Source organism: Larus michahellis, chromosome 1 (genome assembly GCF_964199755.1).
Source record: "Larus michahellis chromosome 1, bLarMic1.1, whole genome shotgun sequence".
NCBI classification, from domain to species: Eukaryota; Metazoa; Chordata; class Aves; order Charadriiformes; family Laridae; genus Larus; species Larus michahellis.
Window position 1 is genome coordinate 119,625,147 of NC_133896.1, and position 26,618 is coordinate 119,651,764.

A 26,618-nucleotide genomic window follows, 5' to 3' on the forward strand; every position below is an offset into this window, starting at 1 on the left:
TCACTCTAACACTCCGCACAGAAACAAACACACTGCTACCTTGATGAACCTACACCCGTGGTGATTTCAGAGTTACACCCTCTCTCCCCTGCCCCTCTCCAGAAAGCGCGTACAAACGCCGCGAGGAGCTGCCGCCACACTCCCCTGAAGCAGGGACCCGGGCCTGGTCCCAGAGCCGCCCCTGAAGTCCGGTGGCGGCCCCGGTCCCAGCTACTCCCACCGGGCCCGAAGGCAGAGACGGGCCTTCGGCGGCCTACAGCCCCCTTCCCAAGGCAGCGGGAGGGCCGGCCTCAACCCTCCCGCCGCTGCCGGAAGCCCCAACCCCGAGGCCCGGGCCCCACCGCCCTCCCCGTCCAGGCCGCCTGCCGGCCCCGCTGAGGCGGCGCCCGGGGCCCACGGTCGCGGCGGGACGCGCTCACCCGCAGGTTGCCCTTGGTTCGCTGCTTGTTCTTGCCCCCCATAGCGGCGGCGGCGGCGGCGGCGCTGGGCACCAGCCGGCAGCGAGGAGGCGCGCGGCGCTTCCGGAGGGCGGGGCCAGGCGCGCGGCGCCGACGCCAACCCGCGGGAGCGCGCGGGTGTTCTGGTCACGCCGGTAGAAGGACACCGGGAGGGAGGGCACGGGCGGGGGGCGGCCGGGGCCGCGCTTCCCCGGAACGCGGTGTTAAGCGATGAACCGGTGCTGACGGGAAAACGGCAAACGGTTTAAATCATCGCCAGCGCGTTGTTGTGACGTATAGCGTTGACGTAATCTAGTTGAAATGCCCTTAAACTTTGTACCCGTCTTAAAAGTGGGTCTTAAAAGCGGGGAGAGTTCAAGGGTCTCTTGGGCCCTTTATTCAGCCGCCGTATTTATGCGCGCTTACAAGGACTAATTGCTTCAAACAGAGGCAAATCCACACCTGTCAAATGAAATCACTGCAAAGGGTGTCCCAGCCCACACCCGGGATCTGAAAGTTAGCGATTTTACCAGATCTATGCAGAAATACTTGCAGAAATACTTAATCATCATCAGAAGCAATCAATGCCTGCATTTTTTATGATGTGTACATGATTTAGATACAGAATCCATAGGGACAGAAAGAAACTGGCATCCATTGATACAACTTTCTTGAAACCCGGCTCAAAAGCAGATGTTGGGCAATGCACTCCATCCACATCAGCGCACCCCAAAACTTGTCAACACCTGAGGGTAAGGATCATTTCCCTGGCCTGAAGCGGGCTGTCACAAAGCCCAGACCGTGGTCAACTTCTGCTTTTATGTGAGCAAACAACCGGGCTCCTCGGCTACAGGCATAGCTGAGCCACCACAGTACCACTATTAATCTCTCTTAACACACACTTTTACCTATGGAAAATTCTTATGCCTTAAAGTAAGCACCCTAGCTCACCCTGTCTGCATGAAGAAGGCTTTTGTGAACTTGTTCCCTCCTTTTTTTTTTTTTTAATTAAAACATTAATCTCCTGGCTTAATATACTTTCAGGTAAACAGTAGAAGAAAAGATTTGTTACAAAAAGGTCTTCAGGTAGTGCATGTAAACAGTACCAAATAATGTAAACATCAGATTTCCTCTCCTGAGATACCCACACTTCCTTTTTCTCTCTTCTTATTCATATATTTATTCACTATGAATCCATCTATTCATTCAAATAATGTAAATAACAGATTTCCTCTCCTGAGATACCCACACTTCCATTTTGCCTCTTCTTATCCATATGTTCATTCACTATAAATCCATCTATTCATTCATCTATAATTCTGTAACTGTGTGGTAGGTTATTCAACATATTTTCTTTCTTTGTAATTTGGTACGTACCCTAGATGCGCTTAAAACCAGAAAGTGTAATAAAGTGTTCATTTAGTCATTTTCATTATTCAGGATTTCAGTGGATACTTGATTTCATTGGATTCATCATATAAACCATGAATTATTAGTTCCATCTCTCATCAACTGCTGCAGAATAGCTAAGGAATCTGTTACAAGGATCAACTTGGCATCTGTGGTGATCTTCAGCCCCTTCAATGGCCTTCAACCCCAAAGTACATTTGAAAAATGTCAGCACATCCTTTTTCTTCTAAAAACCGATATAGCTGTCCCAAATCCATATGATTTCCTCTGGCACCATGTGCATCGAAACATTTTTCTTCCAAAGTGGAGAACTTCCTTTGTTTCTGAATCTCAGCATGCCCTCCACCTTCCAAAGAAACATCTTCTCTGTGCCGAATGAGAATTCTTTTCCATGTTAATTTTCTTACTCTGAAAGCAATTGGAGAAATATGAATCTATAATATAAAGACTGTTTTAGAAAATACTATGAAATAGCTACTATCACAGAAGTCAGTAAATTCCATTTACACATATATGTTGAGATGATGGTTCCCTAACTGGTCACAGAAATACTACCCACACATAAACACTCCCATAAGCAGGAGATGGTTTCTTTATATCCCCCCAGGATTCAAAAACCTTAATGTTATCCCTCACAAAATAATTGATGAAGATGCAGTTTCCGTTTCAGTGCTCACTTCTGCCTTGGGTGTGCTAAGAATTTGCATATTCTCATATTCTCTTAGCTGTTATAATCAAATAACAATGTTCATTCAGTCTGCACCACCCAGAAGTATAAATGATGGGAGCAGAATAAAACACGAATGTAAAGCAATGTAACAGCATATGTATCTAACACATCTGGGGTACCGCAGTCCATTGCTATACAACCGAAATACAGAGGAAGGTAAAACAGAAATAAATGTGCACCATGCGTTACTAGTAGCTTTGATGGCTGTAACCAACAGTACGTTGGATATTCAGAGCTGTAAATACATTATGATAAACACAAATACTTTGCAGACTTTTATAGGTTGGAAGGTCGTTGGATTTCCCACTTTCTGGCCATGTATGCAACACGAAACATGTAATATTCTGACTACTAATGGCATTTAAGTACAAAGAAAAACTAACCTTGACCAGAACTCTTCACAACTACTTTGTAGACCTTCTACACAAACAACACCTGGTTTCCCTGGCATGCAAAACCCTGATAGAGAGAGCTCCTTGGCCCAGTCAATAATATTCTTTCTTTTTTGCTTGTTGTAAATGTGATGACTATAGATCCACAATCGAGTGAACGTGGTGTCTTCTGACTGCGTGGCATTTGATGTCATCACTGAGGAAGACAAAAGCTCTTTGTCAATGTAAGCAGCTGCGTGGTCTTTAACCCATTCCCTTGCACTCAACATGCAGGGCTCACCACTGCAGTTTTCCGTCAAATATGTTTTTAAGTCAGAGTTCAGGTGAATCTGCTGAGCACGGCTTAATAATGATGACCTAAAGAAAAAGAAAAATATAAATGCAGTTGTAATATGCTTACAATTTAGTATGTTTATCAGTCTTACTTCAAGCTGACAATATGCCATCAGGCCATATTTAGATGGTATGCACTTGCTATTGATACTTATTAGCTATGAAAAGGTCTTAATTGGCATTTAATTAGTGTGCTAACTCTTGAGTTTACATACAGTACCACCAATCTGTAAATCAAAATCAAAAAGAAAGTACTTGAAAAGTAAGCATGGTGGCTGAACTAATTTCCTGTAATATGCAAGGCTACTTCTTTAAATGGAAATGGTTCAATGAAAAAATAACAGAAGTCTGGGAGTAATAGCATTTTGACAAGGGAAGAACAGGACCATTTACTAACTTTTCACTCTTTTAGTTAGTGTTAAGCCTTGTCAAAATGGAAAAGTGTCTCTTCTTGAGCATCAGATCTATGAAGAGTATCTGCATGTAACCCCTCTGTACAGAAGATGGCACTCCTCCATGCTTTTCCCATATCTCACTTATTTCCTGAGGACACCAGAGAAATCATAACCTTGGAGATTTGTTTTTCTTCAACAATGTTGTCCATCTGGCTTAATTTGACAGTAAACTATGCAAAAAGGACTGCTTTATCCTCTTATAACTGTATTTATGTAGCACACCATAGCTTCTAAATGTTTTTATTAATTGTACTTTTAATGCCATACCTCACAGTAATTTCTGGTAGTACAGTTGGATATTTAAATGGTAAGGCACAGGCCATAGAGAATTCCACCTAAAAACAAATGAGCAAATGTTCAGTTCAGGTAAGCCCTAAAATCCCACAAAATAAAAACAAAAGTTAAAAAAGGTCTTTACGATACCATAGAGGCATTAGAGACCTCTGGTTTTACATTCAGTATAAACTGAACTTTTGATGATGGCATCTCTGCAGACTCATTTTCAACATAGTGCTTTAGTTCTGCTAGAGCCACCTGATCAGTCACAATGAACTCTTCCTCATAAGGGAACATGCTGGAGAGTAAATCTAATTCCGAAATTTGTATCTCAGCTTCTTCTCGGTTAGTCATTTCTGTTGTTTCCTAAGGAAAGAAATTGGGGAAGAAAAACAGGGCTTGAATATGGGACGAAATTCATTAACTACCCCCACATAAATCATATTAATTCTTATAACCACGTCCATCAAAACTAACTAATGTATCCTGGGCAGTTCATGTACACGTGAAGACACTGTGACAGCCCACAAGATTTCCATTGATCTGAGATGGCACAGGACATGGTGGCATGTCACCAAATCATAGAATTGTCTAGGTTGGAAGGAGCCTTTAAGATCATTGAGTCCAACTGTTAAGTCCCAAGTCCAGCACTAAACCATGTCCCTCAGCACCATCTCTACCCGTCTTTTAAATACCCCCAGGGATGGCGATTCCACCACTTTCTCTGGGCAGCCTGTTCCAATGCTCGATTGCAGAATCACAGAATGGTAGGGGTTGGAAGGGACCTCTGGAGATCATCTAGTCCAACCCCCCTGCCAGAGCAGGGTCACCTACAGCAGGTTGGACAGCAACGCATCCAGGTGGGTTTTGAATGTCTCCAGAGATGGAGATTCCACAGCCTCTCTGGGCAGCCTGTTCCAGTGCTCTGCCACCCTCAAAGTAAAGTTTTTCCCCTCATGTTAAGATGGAATTCCCTGTGTTCCAGCTTGTGCCCGTTGCCCCTTGTCCTGTCACCGGGCACCACTGAGAAGAGTCTGTCCCCATCCTCTTGACACCCACCCTTTAGATAAACATTGTTTAGGTTCCCTCTCAGTCTTCTCCAGGCTGAACAGACCCAGGTCTCTCAGCCTTTCCGCATAAGAGAGGTGCTCCAGGCCCTTAATCATCTTCATAGCCCTCTGCTGGACTCTCTCCAGTAGTTCCCTGTCCTTCCTAAGGCAGAGAACTTTAACAACCCTTTCTCTCCCACAAGGCCGCGCACCTGGGGAAACTCCACTTCCCAGCCCGAGCCCGGCCCTGGCCTCGGCTGGAGGTAACTCCCCACACCGTGCGCCCACCGGCAGCCCCGGGAGAAGGGGAGGGGGAGGCAGGAGTTGCCCGCGCATGCGCCAACACGTCCCCGGTCCCTTCGCCGCCCTTCCCGGCCGTGTCCTCACGGCCCCACAATGCAACGCGCCGGAAGAGCGCATGGCAGCCGGTAACCGTCGCCTCAACCGCTCCGGGGATTAGGTGAAGTTGTCGGGGTGCCACCCAGGCGGAGCCATGCGCCGACAAGCTGCTCGCCTCGCGGCACCGGCAGGTGAGGGACGGAACCCCCACCCTCTCGCTCCCGTCGCCGAGCTCCTCTCGCCGCGGCCGCCCTCCTCCCCCGCCCCAGCACTCACTCCGCTCCGCAGCCTCCGCTCCGGCTGGGACACTCAGCTTTTCCTATTGGCTGCGGCGCCTGTCAGCCAAGGCGCGGGAGGCGGGCGCGGGCCAATGGGAAGCAGGGGGGCGGTGCAAGCGCTGTGGGGTGCGCGGCGGCGGGGCCAGGGAACACGCGGGCGGCGCAACCCGGCCCGGGGTGAGTGGGGCGGCCCGGGGCGGCGGGGGGCCCGGCCCGGGATGGGTCGGCTCGGGACGGTCCTGCGCCCAGCCGGGCTGTACGGAGTGGCGGGGCGCACCTTCACCCCGCCGCTGACCTCTGGACAGGGAGTGTCGGTTCCCCTCTGGCGACGGGTGTCCGGCGGAGCCCCCGGGGCCCGGCCCCGCTGCCTGAGGCGAGCTCCCGTCCTCCCCCTCGCCCCTCTGCGCTGGTTTCCCAGGTGGGCCTCTGGGGTATTTTTTTTTCTTCCCCGAGTTTCAGACCGGCGCAGGTGCGCTCTTGGTCGTTTGCAGACCGGTCTTATTAAAAATATAAATAAATAAATCAATAAAGCACACCGCTCTAGCTCTGCAGCGCTTTTCCTCGCGTGGGCTGTCCGTGGAAAAGGCTGGTGAAGAGCCTGTGGGGCAAGTCAGACCAGACGTGGCGAGGGTCAGGTTTAACGTGTGTTCCTGCTGCCCTGTCCTCCCGGCGGGAGTACGGTCGATTTGGGAAGGACTTCAGTGGTTTAGAGTCGTTCATGTAAGGTCAAGTGTAGCTTTTTGACAAAAAAAGTGCTGTTAGAGGAAGTTTGTCGTATGAACTGTCGTTTCTTTTTCTGAATGAATTGAATGCTAAAGTTGCAAAAGTTGGTAATTCTGCTCTTGGTGAAGTGGCTGTCACTTAACAACTGGATAATCTGCCCTAAAAGTGTGCTTTGAAAAGGTTCTTCATACAAAGAGTCCTTGGTGGGTATCGTGCCTAAACTCTTCCCAGCTTAGTTTCTCTCTTGGGCTGGCTTCATTTGTCAGCTGCAACAGCTCCAAGCAGGCAGCTCTTCTCTGGGGCTGGTGTGCTGCTGAGAACAAGCTAAGAAATGGTTTTGAAAGGACAGATGTTACAAGTCAGATTTAGTGCTGTGCTAACATGTTTATGTAAAGGGTGGACAGCAGGGTTAGGCTAGCCTGTGAAGGGCTGCAGGGCCTTCATTTTGAACCCTTTTAGCTTGCCTGTTTTCAGTGTATAACGTGTCAATTTTTAAGTTTACCTGGTCTTTTTGAATGATCTTTTATGAGATAAGGCACAGGGCTTTGCAGGGGCTACAGACTAGAAGCTAAAAGTGTCCTACCATATGTGCAGTAGCCAACTTATTGGAGGCAAGCGCTTGGCTTACAACTCTGTAGTGGTAGATCACTCTTGTCTTTACAGGCACACCAAATAACAGGCCCCATCTGAATTATTTGCTTGATCTGTTGGGAAAGCAACGGTAAATCTCCCCCAGTGAAGAACCTGAAAAATCGGAACTCCCATCGTCCGCATATTTTCAAAAACGTTAGAGTATTTGCCCATGTCAGACTTCATCAAAGATACAAGGAATTTTCAGTAAAGAAAACTGAAAGACTGTAACTGCCAAAAAACTTGAAGATTTAACCGGGACAAACACAATTATTTTTCCTAAAATCCCTGTGTTATTAGTTAGTTAAAGTATAAGTCTTAAAGATTTATGGGATTTTTGATACTTAAGTTTCCCATCTTGTTCTTTTGTGCAATGTTTTTGATTTAAGGGGTTAAGTCACTTGGGTTTTATAATGCACATTGTGATCTTGCTTCTCCAACAGTTACAATTGTTTCATCTTAAAGTACAGTTAATTTATTTTCTTTTGAAAATATCAAATTAAAACAAGGTAATTCACCTGAAGGGACATCTTAGCCATAGAAATAACTTTTTGTTTAGCAATGAACAAGAAAACCAAAACCTAGTATCTAATTTACTGTTTTTCTTTGCTAGGTCACTGTTTCATGTAAGAAAAATTACGGACTACAAATATGGGGAAGAAACGCATCAAAGGCAAAACTGCACAGTCTGATGAGTCTCCGGATACGCTGGGTATGTTTCCTTCAGAGAGGTCTGTGGTCCTAATGTTTGTTTTAACCTCAAAGAGGACTTGAAAACTCATTAATATTAGAAGGCCTTTACGCTAGTCACTAGCTTTGAAGTCTCATTTACAAGTGTGAGTTTGTATAATTGAAACTGAAGTCTACCAAGAAACATTAGTGTTGCTACTTTTCTAAGTATGCTATAAAATAATAATCCTGTCTAGAAAACCAGGATTATTTTCTGGTTTTCAAGAAACTCAGGCACACAGTTCTTTACTGATACACAGACCGTATCGAATCATTTAAAAATTCCTCAGATTATAAAAGGTTTATAGAGTCAGCTGCTAAACTTGCCATGATAAGTTTAAGTAGCATTTTCCCAATGAAGATTTTGTTGCAGAAGATTCTTCCTTCAGCAAAAAAAGATCGCAATTGAAATATTTCTGTGAAACCTTTTATCTTTACACTAGCAACTAATTTAGTACTGGTGCTGGACACCTCAGCTCTCTAAGCCATAGTGCTTTTTGGTTACAACTTCTTTCTCTTCCTTGCCTTCTGTTCCTTTAGAGAAATTCCCAAATTGTTACTGTTATCCTTCTATCTGTACTGGATCTCACCCCTGTGTTGAAATTTTATTTGTTATCTGGTTTACACTGGTTATTCTAGCTCTTGGTTTTGCTTGTGCTGTGTAGCATTCTCTTCTACTGCCTTGTCTACAAGATCACAGGTTGTGTCTTGCCCATCTTTTTTGTTGATCCTCAGTGGGGAAGCGCGTTGAGCCAGCTAATTTAGCTGGGAAAGAGAGCAGCTACAGTTTTAGCCAAGACACTCATTGTGGTGGCCTGTTTATTTAACTTCCACTCTACTCTGGTTTCCTGGTTGTCCTGGCCTTCTGGTAGCTTCTGTTTCCTAAGGCTTTTAAGCTGCTTTTATCTTTTTTTTTTTTCTTTTTTTTTCCTGGAGTCAAGATCAATGTCTGCTATGACTGTTTTTGATTTTTTTTTTCTCCAGGAAAAAAAATCAGTTATGGTGCAATTGCTGATGGCATCTCGCTTCTTTGGTTAAAAATAGGCTAGCTTACCTCGACAATGTCCTCTAAAGCCACAAATATAAACTAAGACTGATCATTGTGAATAATCCCACTGCAGAGTAGCAGCCAATATACAACAGGTTTTTTTAAAAAAGGCAATTTTGAAGTTGTAGATGAAGCTTGTGTTTTTTAAAAGGGCTTAAAGAATGCAGCTCAATATCTGTATTTGGCTCTTATTGGCTAGTATTTGTACTATGATAAAATCCTCTAATCTTGGATAGAAGCAGAACTGTAGGTACAAAACTTTCCACTAGTTTCAGCTCATTCCAAGAAAAGTTTGCTGTAATCTTGCATATGGTCCTCAACAAAGATAGATTCAGAGCTGTTATGCTATCTGAGGAATAAAAATACCTCTGTAGCAAAGGACTTAAGACAGTTGACTTACCTAAGCAGCTATGTAATTCATCTCAACAGTGGTTTCAGAAAAATGTGATTGATTTTTTTTTTTTAACATATTAGGTACATACAGCATTTTTCTTTTAGCATGGATTTGTTTACTCTGTGCTTTTTGACTTCTGAGGTAACCATTTGTACTGTCAGATATTTGACCCTGTATTTGCAAATTTAGACGTTTGTACCTGCAAATAGTGAAGACTTGTAGGCTGATATTGCTAAATGTCTTAGAAACCTACATTGTGTTTAAAAAAAAAAAAAAATAAATAAAAAAAAAACCAAAACCAAAAAAAAAAACCCCCAAAAACCCCCACAACCAAAAGCCAAAGGAAAAAAAATAAATATGTTCTTCACTTTTTTATTTGGAAGAGCTTGAATCAGTTTGCATATGTGTCGTCTGTCAATCACAATTTCTCTGTTCATGACTTAAGCTTACAAGCAGCTTCTCTTTGCTCAAGTGACATTATAACCAATAACCTTAAAAATTAAACAAAAAATAAATAAGATAATTATACTCCTGATAGTAGCTCTTAGCAACAGATACCTATTCTTGGTGTAACAATTCTTATCAGAGTTTGGTTAAATAGATGGAGTTCACACCAGACCCAGAAGATTCAGCTTCAAGTTTGGTGTAGTATTGTAGTACGAAGTGATAACAGTATGGATTGGATGACTGTGCCATTCTTTTTTACCATAGTCCGATGTATAATTTACTGAGGCAGCTCAGCTGGAAGCATAACCTCAATAATCTCCACTTTTATAGGCCAGCCAGGTGCTGCCTTGGTGACTGGGAACCGTGGCAGTGGGCTGTGGCTGCTCCCGGAGAGGTGTGGGAATCGTAACGCCACAATAGTAGAAACCCACAGCCTGGCACAGTAGGTAGGTTTGTATCCAAAGGTTTTGTCCACTCCTCTGACTAGATGTAGATTTGAGTGATACATTTTTTGGGGGTTTTGTTTTGGTTTTGGTTTTTTGGGTTTTTTTTAGTAATGCAGTAGTTTAGGATGCAGCAACAATATCCCCAGATTGTGAATGGGGGGTAACAAAAGGTTTCTTTCTGATACGTCTGCTAAATTGTCAATGTTTCGTTGGCTCTAGAAAGGCTATCGTAGCATCTGGATTGCTGCCTCTGTCTTTGAAGCCTAGAGACATTTGCGTTTGTTGTGATACCTACATCATTCTTGTGCTTTTTATTTTGTAGAGCCTCAGTGCAAGCATATTCGTAAAGGATTGGAACAAGGTCATCTGAAAAAGGCACTGCTGAATGTGGAATGGCATGTTTGTCAGGACTGCAAGGCAGACAATAAGACACAAGAGAAATCCGAGGAGGAGACAGACAAAAGCCCTTCGATATGGTTATGTCTAAAATGTGGCCATAGGGTATCTCTTGTTTTGTTGTTAATTTGTCATAGTATCTTTCAGTGGGTCATAATATAGTGGTACAAGAGAGCTTCTAATTAAACTCTTATATTCTCTCTTTTTTTATTTTAGAGGTGGTGCAACATAAATGATTTGATATACTTCATTGTGATAAAAAATGTCTGCTCTTAACTGCAAATGAAGTGCTTAGAAGCTTGGCACAAAAGCATTTAGTAGACTTAAGGCTAAAACACCATCTTGAGGACTTACTTTCCTAGAAAGTCCAAATTATTTCGCTAAGAAAATAAAAATTTCTGTCAGTGCTCCTGATTTGTGATTTTTACAATAAGATCTTGTGCTAACATTAGTTTATTAAACTTAAAACTCTGCATGCTGAAGAGGTTTTTGGTTTTGATCTGCTTTGTTCTTCAAGCTGTTCAAACTGGAATTCGTAAATTAGATGTTCAGTCCCCGAGCAACTTTATAGTTTTTCTGCACCCAGTAAGTTACTTCTGTCTCTGCAGATGTGTCTTGAAGTAGAGATCCATCTGTTCATCCTAATTAGTTTAACATAATCAGTTTTCATTTTAATACTTTGTTTATACTCTGACTTTATGTATGTTTCATTGATAGTCAACTGGATTTTGTGACACTCTGGTTATCAACATTATAGGGCTGTGGCAGAAATTCTCAAGAACAGCATGCTTTAAAGCATTATAAGACGCCAAGATCAGTCCCCCATTGTTTGGTTCTCAGTTTGGACAACTGGAGTGTGTGGTGAGTTTGTCAGGCAACAGTTTTAAGTCATAGCTAGAGGGCAACAGAGGCTGGGATATAATTTCTGTTTTGTTTTTTTTTATGATTTCTAGGACTTATCTCTATAAATCTATAAAGCATTTCCACACACAAAATTCTCAGCAGTCTTTGCTAAGATTTGCTGAATAAATTCTACTTGTAGAATTTATAACTAGAAGATTTTCATAATTGAAGTTGAAATTGACCAACTAGTAAATGCTGTTGACTTCATATTTTACTGCTTTTGCTTGGTCAGAATACTCATGTGTAGAAACATATGTTATTATGTAGCCTAAACCTTAACTTTCAGCCTTGGTAGAAGCTACTTTCCGATGCACAGTTAGTGACAAACTTAATTAATTTAATTTTCCTGATAAATATGACTTCTTAATACCTATGTATAGTTAAGAAGCACAGCTATAGAATTACAAGGTGCTACTGGATTAGTCAATACAAATTCTATCTCCCTGGTAGTTTTTCCTTCTCTTAAAAGGAGTTCTCCTGAAAGGAATATCCTTAAAAGGAATAGCACGTTTACTGTATAAGGGGGAACTTTTAATTTTCCAAACTGCGCCATACGGAAATACTGTGATGCCTTACATAAAGAGTTTTCATTTTGCTTTGTAACCTTTTATATCATTATCTATTTACTTGATCATATTTAGGACTTTTATATGCAATGTTAAGTATTTTTATTGAACTCTAGAGTAGAAATGGATGTTAATAATATATATTACTAATGAACTAGTGAACTTATTTTTGTGAATTTAAATAAGTTCTTAAATTATGATTTCAAAGGGCTTTATTGTCTCTGTTTTAAAACGTATGTATTTTTTAAATCAAAGTACTTACAAATGAGAGGAAGTTGTGTAAGCAAGATACTCTGCTTCCTTCAAGAATTTCTTGGTTGTACAAATTTGCACAAGAAATTATTCTGAGTTGATATGTTGGGTATAAATTATTGTTATAAATCAGACCTACAATCAAGAACTGTATTTCACAGTGGACTTAGTACATAAAAGCAAAAGCCAAAAGCCTTTTTGATCAGAATTTATTAATGCTATAAATGGATGAATAAATCTCTCTATAGTGTGTGTGTATATGTGGTTGAGATTAGAGTTGAATAATACCTGGAAATGGTTAAAAGAAAAGGTTTTGAACATGGAAAGAGGAGAGTTCTAGTAAGTCATTAAGTTCTGCTCTTCTGGGGTTACCACAAGTGCTATTGTGTGTATTTCAACACTGGTATGGCTTACCGGTTAGATCTACTTAATGTTTTTCCCCCACTGGTCAAACAGCCATCATTTAAAAAACTTCTTTCCAGTCCCTTGATTCTTCTAAGGCTTCCTATAAAATTTTTGATGAATGAAAGGTTACGACGTTAAAAAATGCCCATGGAAGTAACTATCTTCTGTTATTCCAGGAGAGAGAATGCCTATTTTTATAATTAACCAGACAGACAATAAATACATACTCTGGGATCCAAAGGCTGAGCCAGTTTTTTCAATGAGACATGAAGAAATGCAAAAATTGCTGCTGATTCCCAGGATGCTAGAGATTTAGGGAAGCACTTTCCTGCAGACTTCTGCCACTTTTAATATCCAAAACCAGAGTCTGACTTATGGTGATCCTGAAATCTGCTAAATGTGTTTGTGCCTAAGAACTATAATCAGTATGTTTCGAAGTGCAGAAGTATTTGCATTCTCTTCCAATACCTTTTGTCACCTCTGCAAAGAGCTGATTGGGCAGAGCTACAAAATCATACAGCTCTCCTTCGGCTGTATGTGTTCTGGCAGAATTTTAATCTTACTTGAGTCTTTGTCACTGCTGTTTCTCTCACAATTTTGTTTAAAACCGAATAGTGGCCTAACCACACAGTTCTTATAAAGACGGAAATAGCTTTATATCGGCAGTGGAAGAGCAAATAAAAGCATGCAGGACTAATGGAGGACACTGATTTGTTTCCTGTCCAATTTAAACATAATGAAGTACTTGTTTGGCTAGAATACTCAAAATATTTTTCCATGCCATATCATTCATAAGTCGTTTCCTTTAGGGCCTGTTATCTTAGTTTCCTGATTTTGGCAAAATTTTCTCTGCATTTATTTTTCTTGCAGACTAGGTTTCTAAGCACATCTTTTAAGGGTCTAATTTATATTTGTAAATTGTAACTTCCAGTCACTGAAATTATTTAGTAATGATAATTTTTAAACTTTTTATTTTCTTGATCAGAAATAGATGCAACTCTTCTCTAAAACTTCTAAATCTTAAAATAAATCTTATAATTTGATGCAATTCATTACAAAAAGTTATAAAAGAAGTAAATAGATTAGGTTTTTAAGCAATAGAAAAAAAATAAGATTAATTGTTTTTCTTTGGGGGGGGCGGAGACAGGTGCTACGCATGCGATAATGAAGTCTCATATAATACTTCAACCCGTTTGGGTCAGACTGTGGATTATGTTAGAAAACAAGTTTGTACTGACTTGTCACATACAGGTAAGTAACTTTAGTATACCTACAGTAAATCAGAAAGCCCCTTAAATGTAGGAGACAGTACTGTAAATCAAGAATGTACACTAAATTAGATTTAAGTTTTGAAGCACCTTATGGTAAATTAGAAAGCTAATTTCTTCCCTTTTGCTTTTTTTCTGTGTCAGAATTCTGATAACATAACTAACATCCTAGCACATAGACTTAATTGGATGAAGATTTTGTTCAGGGTCCTTGAACTTTTACAGACTGGAAATATAGGAATAGAAGGGGAAAAAGTAGAATTTTACAGTGGCTTTTTTTTTTTAAATGTGAAGTTTGGTTGTTCTGTGAGTAGTGAATTGACTTTCAGTACTTAGAAGTGCTGTGTTTATCCATCGGACTGTCTTGAGATCTGAAGGAAAATTGTCACTGCTTAGTGATAATTTGATTTGATTTTTTTTTTAAAGTATTTTTGTAGGTATTTATGAATGTATCAGCTGGAATGACTAAGTCTCCAGCTGTTGCAACACATTTCCTAATGGAAGGAGAATACAAAAGGATTTGTCTGCTGGGTCTGTACATTTAGTATAGGTAGCTGCGGTATGTTCAGAACTCTCTAAAACAGCATGCTCATCCTGCAGTCTATCTGCAAAATGTGTTTTTTTTAAAAGGAAATTAACCCAGCAAAACCCCCCAGTTTCCACAACGGCAAAACTGGTTTTGTACAAGGCATTTCCACTGAAAACCTTGGAAGAATTTGCATATCAACATAAAAGCTATAATTTATGGCTATCAAAAATTCCAACACTACCCTACACTTGGTTGAAATCACAGCCCCTTGGGAAATAGGTTGCAACCATCCAGCAGTGCCAAGTGTCTGTCTCTGAATATTTGTTCAGGAAGCAGCTGAGGTTTTTCCCCAGGGACCAGAACCTCTGAGTGGTTTTGGTCAGTATTTCCCAGATATATAGTTTCTCTACATCTAGCATTTGAACTTCATACTGATTGCCAGAATTTTCTTTTTGGGTGTAAAGTGAAAAACAGATGAATACCTGGGTGCAGTTGTTGTTTGTTCCAGCCGTCTGCTTCTTGTCCATCTGCAAAGACTGTATTGTCTGTTTTCCTTGCTTTCTCTGAGCTGGCATTACTTTAAAATAAAGTTAATCTTGGCTCACAGCCCTATTTATCAGAAACCTTATCAATAGTAGACTGCCAAACTGGCAGAACCGGTGTGGATGTTAATCTGAAAATTACCTGGAATTCCCTGTTTTTATGAAACAAGTCATTGAAATTTTGAGCTATACACTAAAGTAATTTTGGGGGAAATGTATTTAACATGTCTTGAAGAATATAAACCTTCCAGTTTCATCTGTTTAGGTCATGAAATGAACATGAGAATGCTTTGACAGTGGGAGGCCTGTGCATTTCATTTCAGACAATAGTGCCATGTCAAAAGGGATATTCTCTCAGATGCCATTTTGCTGGATATTGTGTAAAGCCATAACATAGGTGATTTTGCAACAGGAATAAAATTTCAGATAACAAATGCAGAGTTTCAGAGATTGTTGTCATGAATGGCTTGTGGGCCAAGTGGCATGTTTGAAGTCTATGCTAGTCTGCAGTGGCATTTCAGGGGTTTCTTGATATTTTTTTTTTTGTTGGTTTGTTTTGTGTCTTTTTTGACTCCTGTTACCTAGACAGTTTAAGAACCTAAACCAGTAGTGCTACATTTATACAATGTATAAATTAATTATCACGTCTTTAAGTTTTAAACATTGCAGATTGCTGCTGCCTGTAACTTTTTCCTAACACATTCCCTGTTACTGGATTAACATGTAGTATGTTTTTTTTATTATTTCAGTAGAAAAACAACAAGAGAACAAAGAATTTGAAAATAAAAAAGTAGAAAAAGACAGCAAAAATGAGCAAGAAAAAGAAGTCTCGCTTAAAGAGAATTCTCATTCAAGTACTAACTTGGAAGTGACTGTGAAAGGACTTAGTAACTTGGGGAATACGTGTTTCTTTAATGCAGTGATGCAGGTATGGTAGTTATTGCAGTTCATAAAAAAAAAAAAAAAATTTGAATAGTAAAAGAAAAAAAGAAAACAAGCTGCAACAACCCCACCCCCAGTGTTGTATAATGACACAATTAGAATGTGATTTTTGTCTGCCAAGAATGACGGTTTCATTCTAAAAATAGTGTGTTGGCTCAGAGAAATATGAAGAAATGGAGCTGCAGGTTCTGACTTGCTCTGAGGGAAGATATGTCTTTGAGGGACAGTGTCTTTCACTGATATAGATTAAGCATGCCAACTTCCTAGTTTAGTAAAAAAAATAAAATAGTGTGTCACATCACCCTTGCTGACCTCTTAGGGTATAAGAGATTAATACCCAAAGTCTGTGGGTGTTTACAGAAACAAAAAGTCTCTCTCAGCAACAGGAAATCAAATAAAAGTAAATATTAACAGGATGAGCATATTGCATTGCCATCTTCTGTGTCTTGCTCAGCTAAGAAGTGTTTGGATAGAATAAACGTGCTTTTTCATGTGTATTAAAACTCGCATGTAATCTTGTGCTCTTTGGTTCTTGATACTGAAGCTTTACTGAAACAAAATTCCTGCTGTACTTGCAGGTTTTAGTAAGCCATTTGGTTTTTGTTTTTAAACATATTTTAAACCAAGCAAATAGGCACACTGCACTTTACCTTTTGATTTTAGAAACAGACACTAGCAAATAGTTAAAAGATCAGCATAGAAGAAGTAGAAGAATAGTATATTTAAGGTTTCTGCAATCTGAAGTCATATATGTATAGAGGATGCTTGGAAGTCCCATTAGCTGTATGGAACGTACCTTTAATGGTTAAACAGTGTTAGAATCTCCAGAGTGGTAGTTACTGCTGTAGTTCTGTGTTTGGGAAAAATAAATTGCTACTAATCTGGTTGATACAAATGTCTGTCTTTTATGTTCTACAGAATTTATCACAAACTCCAGTCCTGAGGGAGCTGCTTAAAGAAGCTAAAATGCCTGGCACAACAGTTAAAATTGAGTCACCTGAGTTATTCGTGGTATATATGCTTCGACCTCCATAGCGTTTCTCCCCACCCTTCCAATCTGTTAAAGAAACAAGCAATAGTCTTCTCTGGATTTTAAAGCTGTTTCTGCTAAATACTAACGAGTTTAAGATATAAAATCAGTGGGGAACTTCACCTTTGACTTCCATAGAGCTGCTTCTGAAGTCAGCGGAGGTCTTTCATTTAAAGTGAAAGAGCAGCGATTCAGAACTCTTAGTTGTTATCAAAAGAGTACTTCTGTTATGATTAAGTTATTTAAAGGATAAAAATGTGTAACTTTTGCTACAGTGTCACTTGTCTAAATGCAAAATGGGAAACTAGAGAACGTCTTCAGTGCTAACTTAAATAATGCGTCTGTCATTACAGTTAGAGATTTGGATGGGAAAGAAGGGTTGTGCATTTTTAGAAATTGTATTTTTTTCCTAATAAAAGCAAGAAATCCAGAGTTGCAACTAAGCAATTAATAATTAGTGATTCTTGGCGCAGTATTTTGATATCATCTTATGAGAAACCATGTGTTGTTTGTTTTTGTCAGGTTAACTTACTGCTGTTTTGAAATTTTGTGTATTCTATTGTATAATAATGTTTTCAAGAACTGAAGTGTTTAGTAATGAAAAACTTACTCCAAAAGGATCTGTCACCAAATTAATGCAAAACAACTTTGTTGTTTTTGTTTAAAACAGGAGCCTCAGCTGATAAAACTAGATCAGCCAGGTCCTTTGACATTAGCCATGTATCAGTTCCTGACAGAAATGCAAGAGACAAAAAAAGGAGTAGTCACTCCTAAGGAACTTTTTGCTCAGGTTTGTAAAAAGTGAGTATCTGTACAATGGCATGTCATAGTGAGTATGAAAAAAACTTGTTAGTTCTTTAAAAAGGTCAGTTTTCTCCTTTTTTTTTTTTCTTGAGCTCACATCACAGCGTATAAAATTTGTATAATACTTAAGTTTTGAAAGAAGAGGATAAAGAGCCAAATATAAATTAATAGAAGTAAAATGAAAGATATTCAGTGACATATTCTGAATACCTAGCCTCACGTTTTTAGAAAATACTGTATATAGGCACTTGTTGCTTTCATATACATATGTGCTTGAGACTTTATCCTTTTGTGTTTGATATGAATTGTTTTTACTTTGTCTAAATTTAGTTACATTCTACAATTATTGTTTCATTTAACAGAGCCATACGATTTAAAGGTTATCAGCAGCAAGACAGTCATGAATTGCTTCGTTACTTACTTGATGGAATGAGAGCAGAAGAAATCCAAGTAAGTGCTGATTTCATAGTTGTGCCTACCTTTCTTCTTCATACCCCCAGACCAAGACTTTCCCCTCTGCTGAGGGGACAAAGAACATTCTTTCTGAGATGTCAACCTCTTTAGAGTGGTTTGTGCTGCCCATAGCACTTCCTTGAAGCAGATTAGCAACAGAGCTGTAGAACCTGGCAGCCTCTAAGCAGTGGGGTTGTGAAGGAGCAACCACGGGGATTGCTATTTTCATTTAACAAAGCTATTCAGAGAAAGAACTTTGTGTGTGGCCTGTATCTCTAACATATATTATACATGTTGTTTAGGTTTCTAAGGTAATTATGTTTTCTGCCTTTTGGGAAAGCAGTGTGCTGCTTATTCTCTATGCTCTTCTAATAAAATCAAGTGGAAAGGTTCAGTTTTGCTTGCTCTAAAGGTCTTTTGTTAATTCAACATTTTTAATATAAATGTCTGTTGTCCTTCAGAAATAGATTGACTTGTCCAAAGCTTCTATAGAAAAAGTGGGTTTGCAATATTTGTAGTCGCCCTAAAGAATGTCCTTTTGTCTTAATTTCTGAAATACCTGGAAGTTCACTTGAAATTCCATGGGATTTTTTGCTAGTTTTAACTTTGGAAAGTATTTAACCATTAGACTGACTTTCTTACATAATAGTTGCAACGTTATGGTTGCAAGCTTGTTTCTCTGTTGGTTATTTTTTTAATATCCACAGGAACTATTTTGTGTCTGTGCAGGCATTGGTGTTGCTTTTATTGATTCTCTTAATTGGTGAAGATTAAACTTTTTCCTCCATCTGAAACATTTTGTAAAACAAACTAGTTAATTAGTTCAGGAAACTTTGCAGTGTGTGTTTGTTTTGAAAATTTCAGCAAGTAAGCGTTGGGATACTGAAGGCACTGACTGACTCTAACAAACAAAATGAAGAGGAACTTAAAAAGAAAATCAAAGGTAAAATACATGTTACTGATGTGATAATTTAAAAACTTCTATTTCATTGAAGTACACAAAGTTACACTAATAGTATCAACTAAAAGGTACATGTTTAATGGTACAACTTTATGCCATCTCTTGAATATGTATACATCTAGAATATAAGGCTCAATAATGCTGGTCTCTATTTAAATGTCTTCTTGAACTTGGTGGCATTTCCTTCTTAACAGTGTAAAAGGGAGTTGATTGTGTAGCCATTATAGTGTTTAATCATTCAAATATTATGTAAGAAATTAAAATATTAGCACACGAATGTAATGATTTATTCAGTCCTAATAGTCCATTGTTACTTAACAGTAGTATTAAAAAAAAAAAAACCAAAAAAACCCAACAGTGAACAGACGATTTTTAAACTTTTCAATGTGACTTAGGTTATAAGATGAAGGTCAAGTTTAAATTCAGACTATGTGCTACGCTAAAAATATAACTTCAGGAAACTGGTTTTGTTTGTAGGGCACCTATACAGACAAAAATTGGGGCTTGTTTTTTAGGTTCAGACGGTTGTTTGAGTTGAGTTCTGAGAGAAAACAGGAACTCTTACTGGGAGGCAGTGCTTCTGAGAAAACAGGGAAATGCGTTTGAGTTGAGAAAGTAAAGTGGTAGAGGTGTTGGTTCAGTCAGTCTTCCTCAAATGTGTGTTTTGACCCTGTTCCTTTGCATGAAAGAATCTTAATTTAAAAAATCTTACTGTACTTCCTGAGGAAAATCGAACAGGCCAGCTCATTCCACCATATATCTTGCATACTGTGTTCTCTTTTTTTCTGGTATGCCATAACTAAACTGGTTGACAGTATATTATTTGTAATATTATTAACTTTACTGTATACTTTGTCATTTCTCAGAATATGAAAAGAAAAAGGGAATACAGAGTTTTGTAGATCGAATCTTTGGTGGGGAGTTAACCAGTACGATTATGTGTGAGGAATGCAGAACGGTAAGTAAACTGCCTGCTTTGACTAGCCTAGAGTATAATTTTATGTAATCTGCAGGAGAACCTCAAAGTAACTATATGTAGAAATAAATTGGAGAGGTTTGCTTCAGTTAATACACTTTGAAGAGTTGACTTGCTGCAATGCTTTTCAAAGAGTGGCATGGTTTGGCTGGAATCTTTCTTCCCTTATGTTATAAAGCTGTATGTTATTTATGTTATAAAGCTAATCTTTCAGTCCCTTTCAAAAGACTTCCAGGAAAAGAGGTCAGCAGCAGCAAACTGCTTGTGCCAGAAGAATTTACTCTCAGATTCCTGGTAAACACCTTCCAGTGGTACAAATTACAGAGTGGAGGAACTGTCTGCTCCCAGCAGTATGCTGCCAGGGGCCCTTTCTTTTTTTCATCAGATGATTAGGTCTTTCCCTTTCCCACACTGGAACGACCATAGAATTGCCGGTTAAGCAAGAAGGCACGATTGGGATAATGCATCCTGAGAATTAAGTAATTAAGGGTATTAGTGAGTGGGCTAGATATCAGTCTCATAGCCACTAAGTTGGGTTCTCACGTTCTAGGCAACTAGAAAACTGAAATTTGTAAAAATATTTCTTTCTTATTTCTGTGGTAAAATGACTGCTAGATTTTGGTCATGGACAGCTGTTTGTGAAGGTAGATCAGGTGTGTTTTACGTTTATTGTACAAATAAGCCTATTGACAGCAAGGCAGCCACTTGCAAACAAAAATAAATTGGACTTTTAAATATTTATTTAAAGGTATCCTTGGTCCACGAGTCTTTCCTTGATTTGTCACTTCCTGTACTAGATGTTCAGGTAAGAAATTGTACGTGCTTGCTTTTTGGCTTAGTTTTTGTTTACTTCTATGAAAATGCCTTTATTATATAATCATTGGGGAATGAATTTATGCATCTTTCTAAATGTCTCTTTGGAAAGTTAGAGTTATAAATTTGCCCCAAAAGACGGAGAATAAGATTTTCATTCATAAGTCATTCCTGTAAGTTGTGGCTCATAAATTGTCTCTGGAAAATTGCTGATAGTGTAATGGTGATCTTGCTACTTTGTCAGTTAATGTTTCTAATGTCGAGGCTGTCTTAGGGAATAATCTAGTATGTTCAAATATTGTCTCACTATTGTAGAAGACTGAGTTGCAAAGATCAATGTTTCCCAATTCATCTTCAGTATTGTAAAACCGAACTAAATTGCATGGCAGTGATGGGTGCCTAGTGGTTGCTTGAATGCTTTATTTTGATTATTATTTTTTTTTTACTTTTTTCATCCATTTTTCTGCACTGAGTGCAAGAATACTTCTCATAGTATTTAGGTTGTTGAATAAAGTTAATAAACATTGGTAGGATACTGTGTGAATGCTTACTTGATCAATATTATTTGTTTCATCAATCTCTAGACACTTAAAATACTTTATTTGCTTTGTGTTTCATATTGATAGTCTGCATGTGTAATATTTCAGATTTGTTATGTAGCACTGCTCACACAAAAGCTAATGAGTAACTATTGAAATGAAACGCCCTCAGCCAAAGGGATTGCACGTCTTCTGCAGCGAACAAATCTCATTTTAACAGAAGGAAACAAATTTGTTGGCAGGCAGTTCAACTGAAAAGGTCTTCACTTGTGTAAAATGTTACTCTTCAGTGCATTTAATGAGATTTACATCTGTTAGAGACAAAGGTAACGTTGCCCCTTTACAGGTTCAGATGGCCTTACTTTTTCATACTGTTTCATTCTGCAAGTCCTTGTTTTACAGGCACTCCCTCTGCAGTGCGACATCTCTTTTGTAAACATTAAGGTGGCATAAATTAGTTAGTTTTCTTTGGAATGCTGTTTTGTTACTCGGGACAGTAGCACCTCTACTTCTGTGGTGGTTTTGTGGCTTTTTGTTTTTTGTAGAAAGGAAAAATGACGAATGAGAGAAATATTAAAAAAACCAAAGAAAAGGAATCTGAAGATGAAGAGGATAAAAACAATGACTGTTATCTTAAGCAGAGAGATGAGCCCCCTGGTACAAGTAAGCACCTTCAGAAAAAAGCAAAGAAACAGGCCAAAAAACAAGCCAAGGTTGGTTTTGATAAGTATTTCACTTTTGTTAATGAAGTGCTTGCAATTTCTGGTAAAACAAATTCTTTTTGATTCCTTGGTTTAGATGGATAAGGAGACAGCTTAGATTTTTCTGCTCACTCAAATGCACAACAGAAAAGACCAATTGTATCTACATCTTTGCTATTAAGAAGTTACGTGTTCTGTTAAGAGTTGCTGTGCTAGGAATAAACTAATGTCCAGAGGAATGTGGAATTTGTGTTGCCTGTCTGAAGTAGCATTAGTTTGTATCAGATAGCTGTTCTCCAGGCATTGCTTGCAAGGGTATTCACAGAACTTTAGAATACTGACACAGGAAAGGATCAGGAAAGGATCGGTAAGATATAAAGGGCGTCATTAGTTGTATTTTGAAGATACTGTGTAACAGGGAGCAGTGGGAACTGTAACAGAATGAGGATAAAGTTGGTTGAATCGATCACCTCCGATTGTTAAATCATAGATTACTCTCCCCTCTCCCGCTCTTTGCATCTATGGCATGCTACAAAAATTTTGGTAAAGACATGGTAAGACATGCTAAATATCATTTAAATTTGCTCTGCCTTTTGTATTCTTATGTGTTATTTATTCTAATTTGTAGAGCCAACGCCGCCAGCAAAAACTTCAAGGAAAGGTGCTTCACTTGACAGATATCTGTGCAACTGAACAGTCAGAAAAAGACGTTGAGTATAACCAAGAGTCAGAAATTAACTCTGAAGCTCCTGATACGAAGCAAGTGATTAAGGAATCATCAAGTGATTGCAAAGATCAGTGCTTAGCTCCGAAAGACCTGAGCATAGAGGGAAATGGTACAGAAGTTCAGAGCATGCCTGAAAATATAGGAAAGCCAGAACAAGAGTGTGTAGAAAATGAGTCTCTCATGGATGTCCCTATGGAAGGCTTAGATTCTCCTGTAACATTTGTCAATGGCCTTGACAACCTATCTTTGAAAGATGAGGATGATGAAAATGAAGATGAGGAAGAGCTTGCTACTGACTTTTCAAAGCTACACTTGGGTGCCAATGCTGAGTCTGATGACGGTACCTTAGATGATCTTCAAAGTGTTCCTGTCAAGACATGTGAAGTATTGACTGAAGATCCAGAAACGGCATTTTGTACGCTTGCAAACAGGGAGGATCTGAACCCGGAAGAAGGTTCAATCTATCACTGTTTGTATCAATTTACCCGTAATGAAAAACTTACTGAGACCAATAAACTACTCTGTGATGTATGCACACAAAGACATTATGGACCAAAGAACAACATAAAAAGTATGACAAATTATCTTTTAAAATAAACTTTAAATATGTCCCTGTCTGCTGGGTGGGTGGGTAAGGGGGGAGCGGAATGTCCCTAATGTGGTATTTGTATAATTTTAACTTGGATCAGTTGAACTAGTGTTCAGTGAGTAGCTTGTGAGAACCTCTTTCACACAGATTAGTACAAAGAAGCTCTTAATTGAGCAGAATAGGCTCACAAGCTTACGTACAGAATACTGCAGGATTGAAAAAGAAGAGTGAGCAGAGGAGTGGGTTTGGGGGGAGGGAAAGGGCATTTCAACTTAAAAATGCATTCTGTGGATGAATGTAGGGCTATTTAGCAGGTGCTTTTTCTGCTCTTTCCTCAAATGTGAGATTTCTGCTGTAACAGTCGTAGGGAAATCATGTTGGTGTTTGCTCAAAAGGCCAATAAAAGCCACGTGCAATTTCTGATGATGAGAGTCGTAGAGAACGAGTCAAGAATTCACCCTCCTTGTGCTGACACCGCTCAGACACGGTGTGAGCAGCTACTTTAGTGATATGGGATCTGCAAGATGGCAGCTCTTGTACCCTTCATCATGTCAAAGGGGAACGTTCAGTTTCTCAGTTGCTGCAGTAGATGACGTGTAACGGTCTAAATAGTGTTGTAAACTGCTGTAACATTTGTTTAATCATTGGTGGTTTTTCTTTTCTGCAGGTGAAAGGTATGTTTATACTAATGCCAAAAAGCAGATGCTAATCTCTCTTGCTCCTCTGGTTTTAACTCTTCACTTAAAGAGGTTTCAGCAGGTAAGTAGCAGGCTGATATTGCAAAAATGCGTATGTATATAGTATCAGTTTAATATGTACATACGCACAGACTACTAGCTTAACTTGAAACTAATGTTAGCATATTTTCATTTCCTATAAAACTGGTTTTGGTTTGGGGCTTTTTTCCAAGGTTTGGAAGGCATTGGTGTGCAGCGTTGGGTTTTGTGGTCTTTGGGGAGTTGAGGCGTGTTTTTGTGAAAGAATATTCCATTAGTTCTCTGGTAAACACTGTTCTGTGAGCTTATTTGTGACATATTTCCTCGCTATTGTTATTGCTTACTGTATTAAGCAGTATTTTAGCATTAATGGTTTCCTGCTACTACAGCAGTTCATGGTCTCTTACATTTCGGTATAGATAGAATAGGATCCCTTACTAAAGAATGCTACAATAGGTCAGTAGAACTGGAAAAGAGAGGATTCCAAGCCTTACCGAGGGAAGAAGATAAAAAGGGGGGGATAAATGGAAAGCAATGATGCAACTTTAAGTCTTATTTATAGAAACCAAAGTAAAATGGCTTACCTCTTTTCCAAGTTGTAAGAAACTTTTTAATTCAGGGTTTTAGCTTTTCAAGAAAGAGGAAAGGAATTGGGGATGGGAGACAGCGTTGCCTCTTCTGAATTTAGAACTGTTCAGTATTTTGGTCAAAATACTTAAAAAATAAGGGAGGTGACTTTAAGTAGATGAAAAGCAATTACACAGAGGAAATGAAAATATGTAGCCTGTTCCAAGAGACTGTAACATGATGAAGGAAGTAACATTTGTCACTTTCTCCTTTTGTTCTTCCAATTTGATACCGGAAGATTATTTGAATAAGGTGAGAGTAGAATTTACATCAATTTTGACAGTATAAAATTAGATCCCCAGGCATACTACAGTATCTGAAAAGCAAGAGATGTCCTAGTAGTTCCATAAATACATTAGAGATGATTCTTTTTCCACTTTTGCTACCATTAAGTTACTCTAAGAGTGAGTTGAAGAGTTGTCTTAACTTGTGGTCCAGTGCAGCATGGGGGACAAGGAGGTAATGCTGGAAACCTTGGGCATCGGAGGAAAAAAAAACCCCACCAAAACCAACATTGCTCTTTCCCGATTTTGTGTAATGTAAAACTAATTTTGTATTGTTGGAACTTTAACCTGAAACATTTAGTAACTAAGCACGGTTTTAATACGCTTCATTTTAACATTTTGGGGGTTTCCTCTACTTTGTCTTTTTAAGGCTGGATTTAATCTACGGAAGGTTAACAGGCACATCAAGTTTCCAGAAGTGATAGACTTGGCCCCTTTCTGTACAGTTAAATGTAAAGTAAGTGGGAAAGCAATCAGATTCTCTGTTCTCCTATTCTAATGTGCTTTCACAGTTAAGCTGCTTAATAGAGTCTTTGTGGAATGCTTGTCAAGCTTCAGTTATTTTGTGTGATAATATGGGATAATTTACAAGTGTGACTTGTACCTGAGGCAGCGTGCTTCCGCTGATCATAGTTGTAGTGCTTGCATGAATCTGTAATGACCAGCTTCGCCTTCGTCAGCAAACAAATCAAAGTGAAGAGGTTTTTTTCCAATTTTTAAAACCTTTTAAAGCCTTTATTAAAACCCAGTACCTGACTGGCATACCTAAACTTTTGCTTTTATAGAACGTGGCTGAAGGGAATACAAAAGTACTGTACTCTCTCTATGGAGTTGTTGAACATAGTGGAACGATGAGGTCTGGGCACTACACTGCTTACGCTAAAATGAGAAGTATGAACAACCATCTCTCTGATTTTGTCCTTCAAGGACCATCTCCTCAAGGTAAATAATTAGAAATATTTCACAAATTATTTTTTACTGCAGAACAGTAACAGGGACTGATTGTTTCAGTTCTTTGTCATAACTTTTTTTACTCTGAAATTCTTCCTGTCGCAGCTTTAGAAACCGAACCAGTAAAAGGGCAGTGGTTCCACATCAGCGATACCCACGTACAAGCCGTGTCTGCATCGGAAGTGCTGAGCTCGCAAGCTTATCTCCTGTTCTATGAGCGACTGCTGTAACTCATCTGAGAAGCCACCTGGTCTGTGCGGCCATCTTCAAGTGGTCTGAAAGAAGGCAGAGACTTGCAAATCATGTTGTTAAATGTTGGGAGCTACTGTATACAACTGCAGGAATATCCTTTATGCTTCTTAGACACACTGACAAATGGTTAACTTATACTTTTTCCAGTGTTTTCACTACTTTTAAATAAATAAAGAGTTGGGTTTTTTTTTTTCCAAAATTACAGCTTTGAGCTTCTATTAAGTAATTTATGTGTTGGCACGGACGAGCAACTGCTGCTTTTAGTTTCCTGCAAGT

General features: G+C 39.2%; 3 protein-coding genes across 13 annotated transcripts in view; 1 reads left to right on the plus strand and 2 right to left on the minus strand.

The window, feature by feature from the left end:
- LTN1 (listerin E3 ubiquitin protein ligase 1) overlaps positions 1 to 678 on the minus strand; it is a 31,423-nt gene extending 30,745 nt beyond the window's left edge. Inside the window, exon 1 of the mRNA XM_074600245.1 lies at positions 420 to 678. Coding sequence (XP_074456346.1) covers positions 420 to 461 — 42 coding nt within the window. The 5' untranslated portion in view covers positions 462 to 678. The remainder of the gene's footprint in view (positions 1 to 419) is intronic.
- A 325-nt stretch (positions 679 to 1,003) lies between these two features.
- On the minus strand, positions 1,004 to 5,742 carry RWDD2B (RWD domain containing 2B). 6 transcript variants are annotated; one of them, XM_074600379.1, is made up of 6 exons: positions 5,698 to 5,742; positions 4,181 to 4,399; positions 4,025 to 4,092; positions 3,250 to 3,326; positions 2,961 to 3,165; positions 1,004 to 2,255 (listed from the first exon to the last, which is right to left on the minus strand). In XM_074600379.1, the coding sequence occupies exons 2-6, from the start codon at positions 4,385 to 4,387 to the stop codon at positions 2,018 to 2,020; spliced, it is 795 nt and encodes a 264-aa protein (XP_074456480.1). In that variant the 5' UTR covers positions 4,388 to 4,399; positions 5,698 to 5,742; the 3' UTR covers positions 1,004 to 2,017. The 6 variants fall into 6 exon arrangements, with proteins under 6 accessions (XP_074456480.1, XP_074456453.1, XP_074456445.1 ...); XM_074600389.1 differs by having other exon boundaries at positions 1,007 to 2,255; positions 5,295 to 5,713; XM_074600352.1 differs by having other exon boundaries at positions 2,961 to 3,326; positions 5,295 to 5,742.
- USP16 (ubiquitin specific peptidase 16) lies at positions 5,470 to 26,544 on the plus strand. Of its 6 annotated transcripts, none has more exons than XM_074600325.1 (18): positions 5,470 to 5,612; positions 7,666 to 7,764; positions 10,439 to 10,617; positions 11,270 to 11,373; positions 13,786 to 13,889; positions 15,705 to 15,905; positions 16,838 to 16,930; positions 17,620 to 17,750; positions 18,116 to 18,203; positions 19,071 to 19,149; positions 20,034 to 20,125; positions 20,892 to 20,948; positions 22,041 to 22,208; positions 22,825 to 23,494; positions 24,180 to 24,271; positions 25,510 to 25,596; positions 25,925 to 26,081; positions 26,196 to 26,544. In XM_074600325.1, exons 5-18 carry the CDS (start codon positions 13,803 to 13,805, stop codon positions 26,318 to 26,320), a joined length of 2,127 nt encoding a protein of 708 aa, XP_074456426.1. In that variant the 5' UTR covers positions 5,470 to 5,612; positions 7,666 to 7,764; positions 10,439 to 10,617; positions 11,270 to 11,373; positions 13,786 to 13,802; the 3' UTR covers positions 26,321 to 26,544. The 6 variants fall into 6 exon arrangements, with proteins under 6 accessions (XP_074456426.1, XP_074456417.1, XP_074456392.1 ...); XM_074600316.1 differs by having other exon boundaries at positions 15,730 to 15,905; XM_074600291.1 differs by having other exon boundaries at positions 5,477 to 5,612; positions 15,727 to 15,905.
- The last annotated feature ends 74 nt before the right edge of the window (positions 26,545 to 26,618 follow it).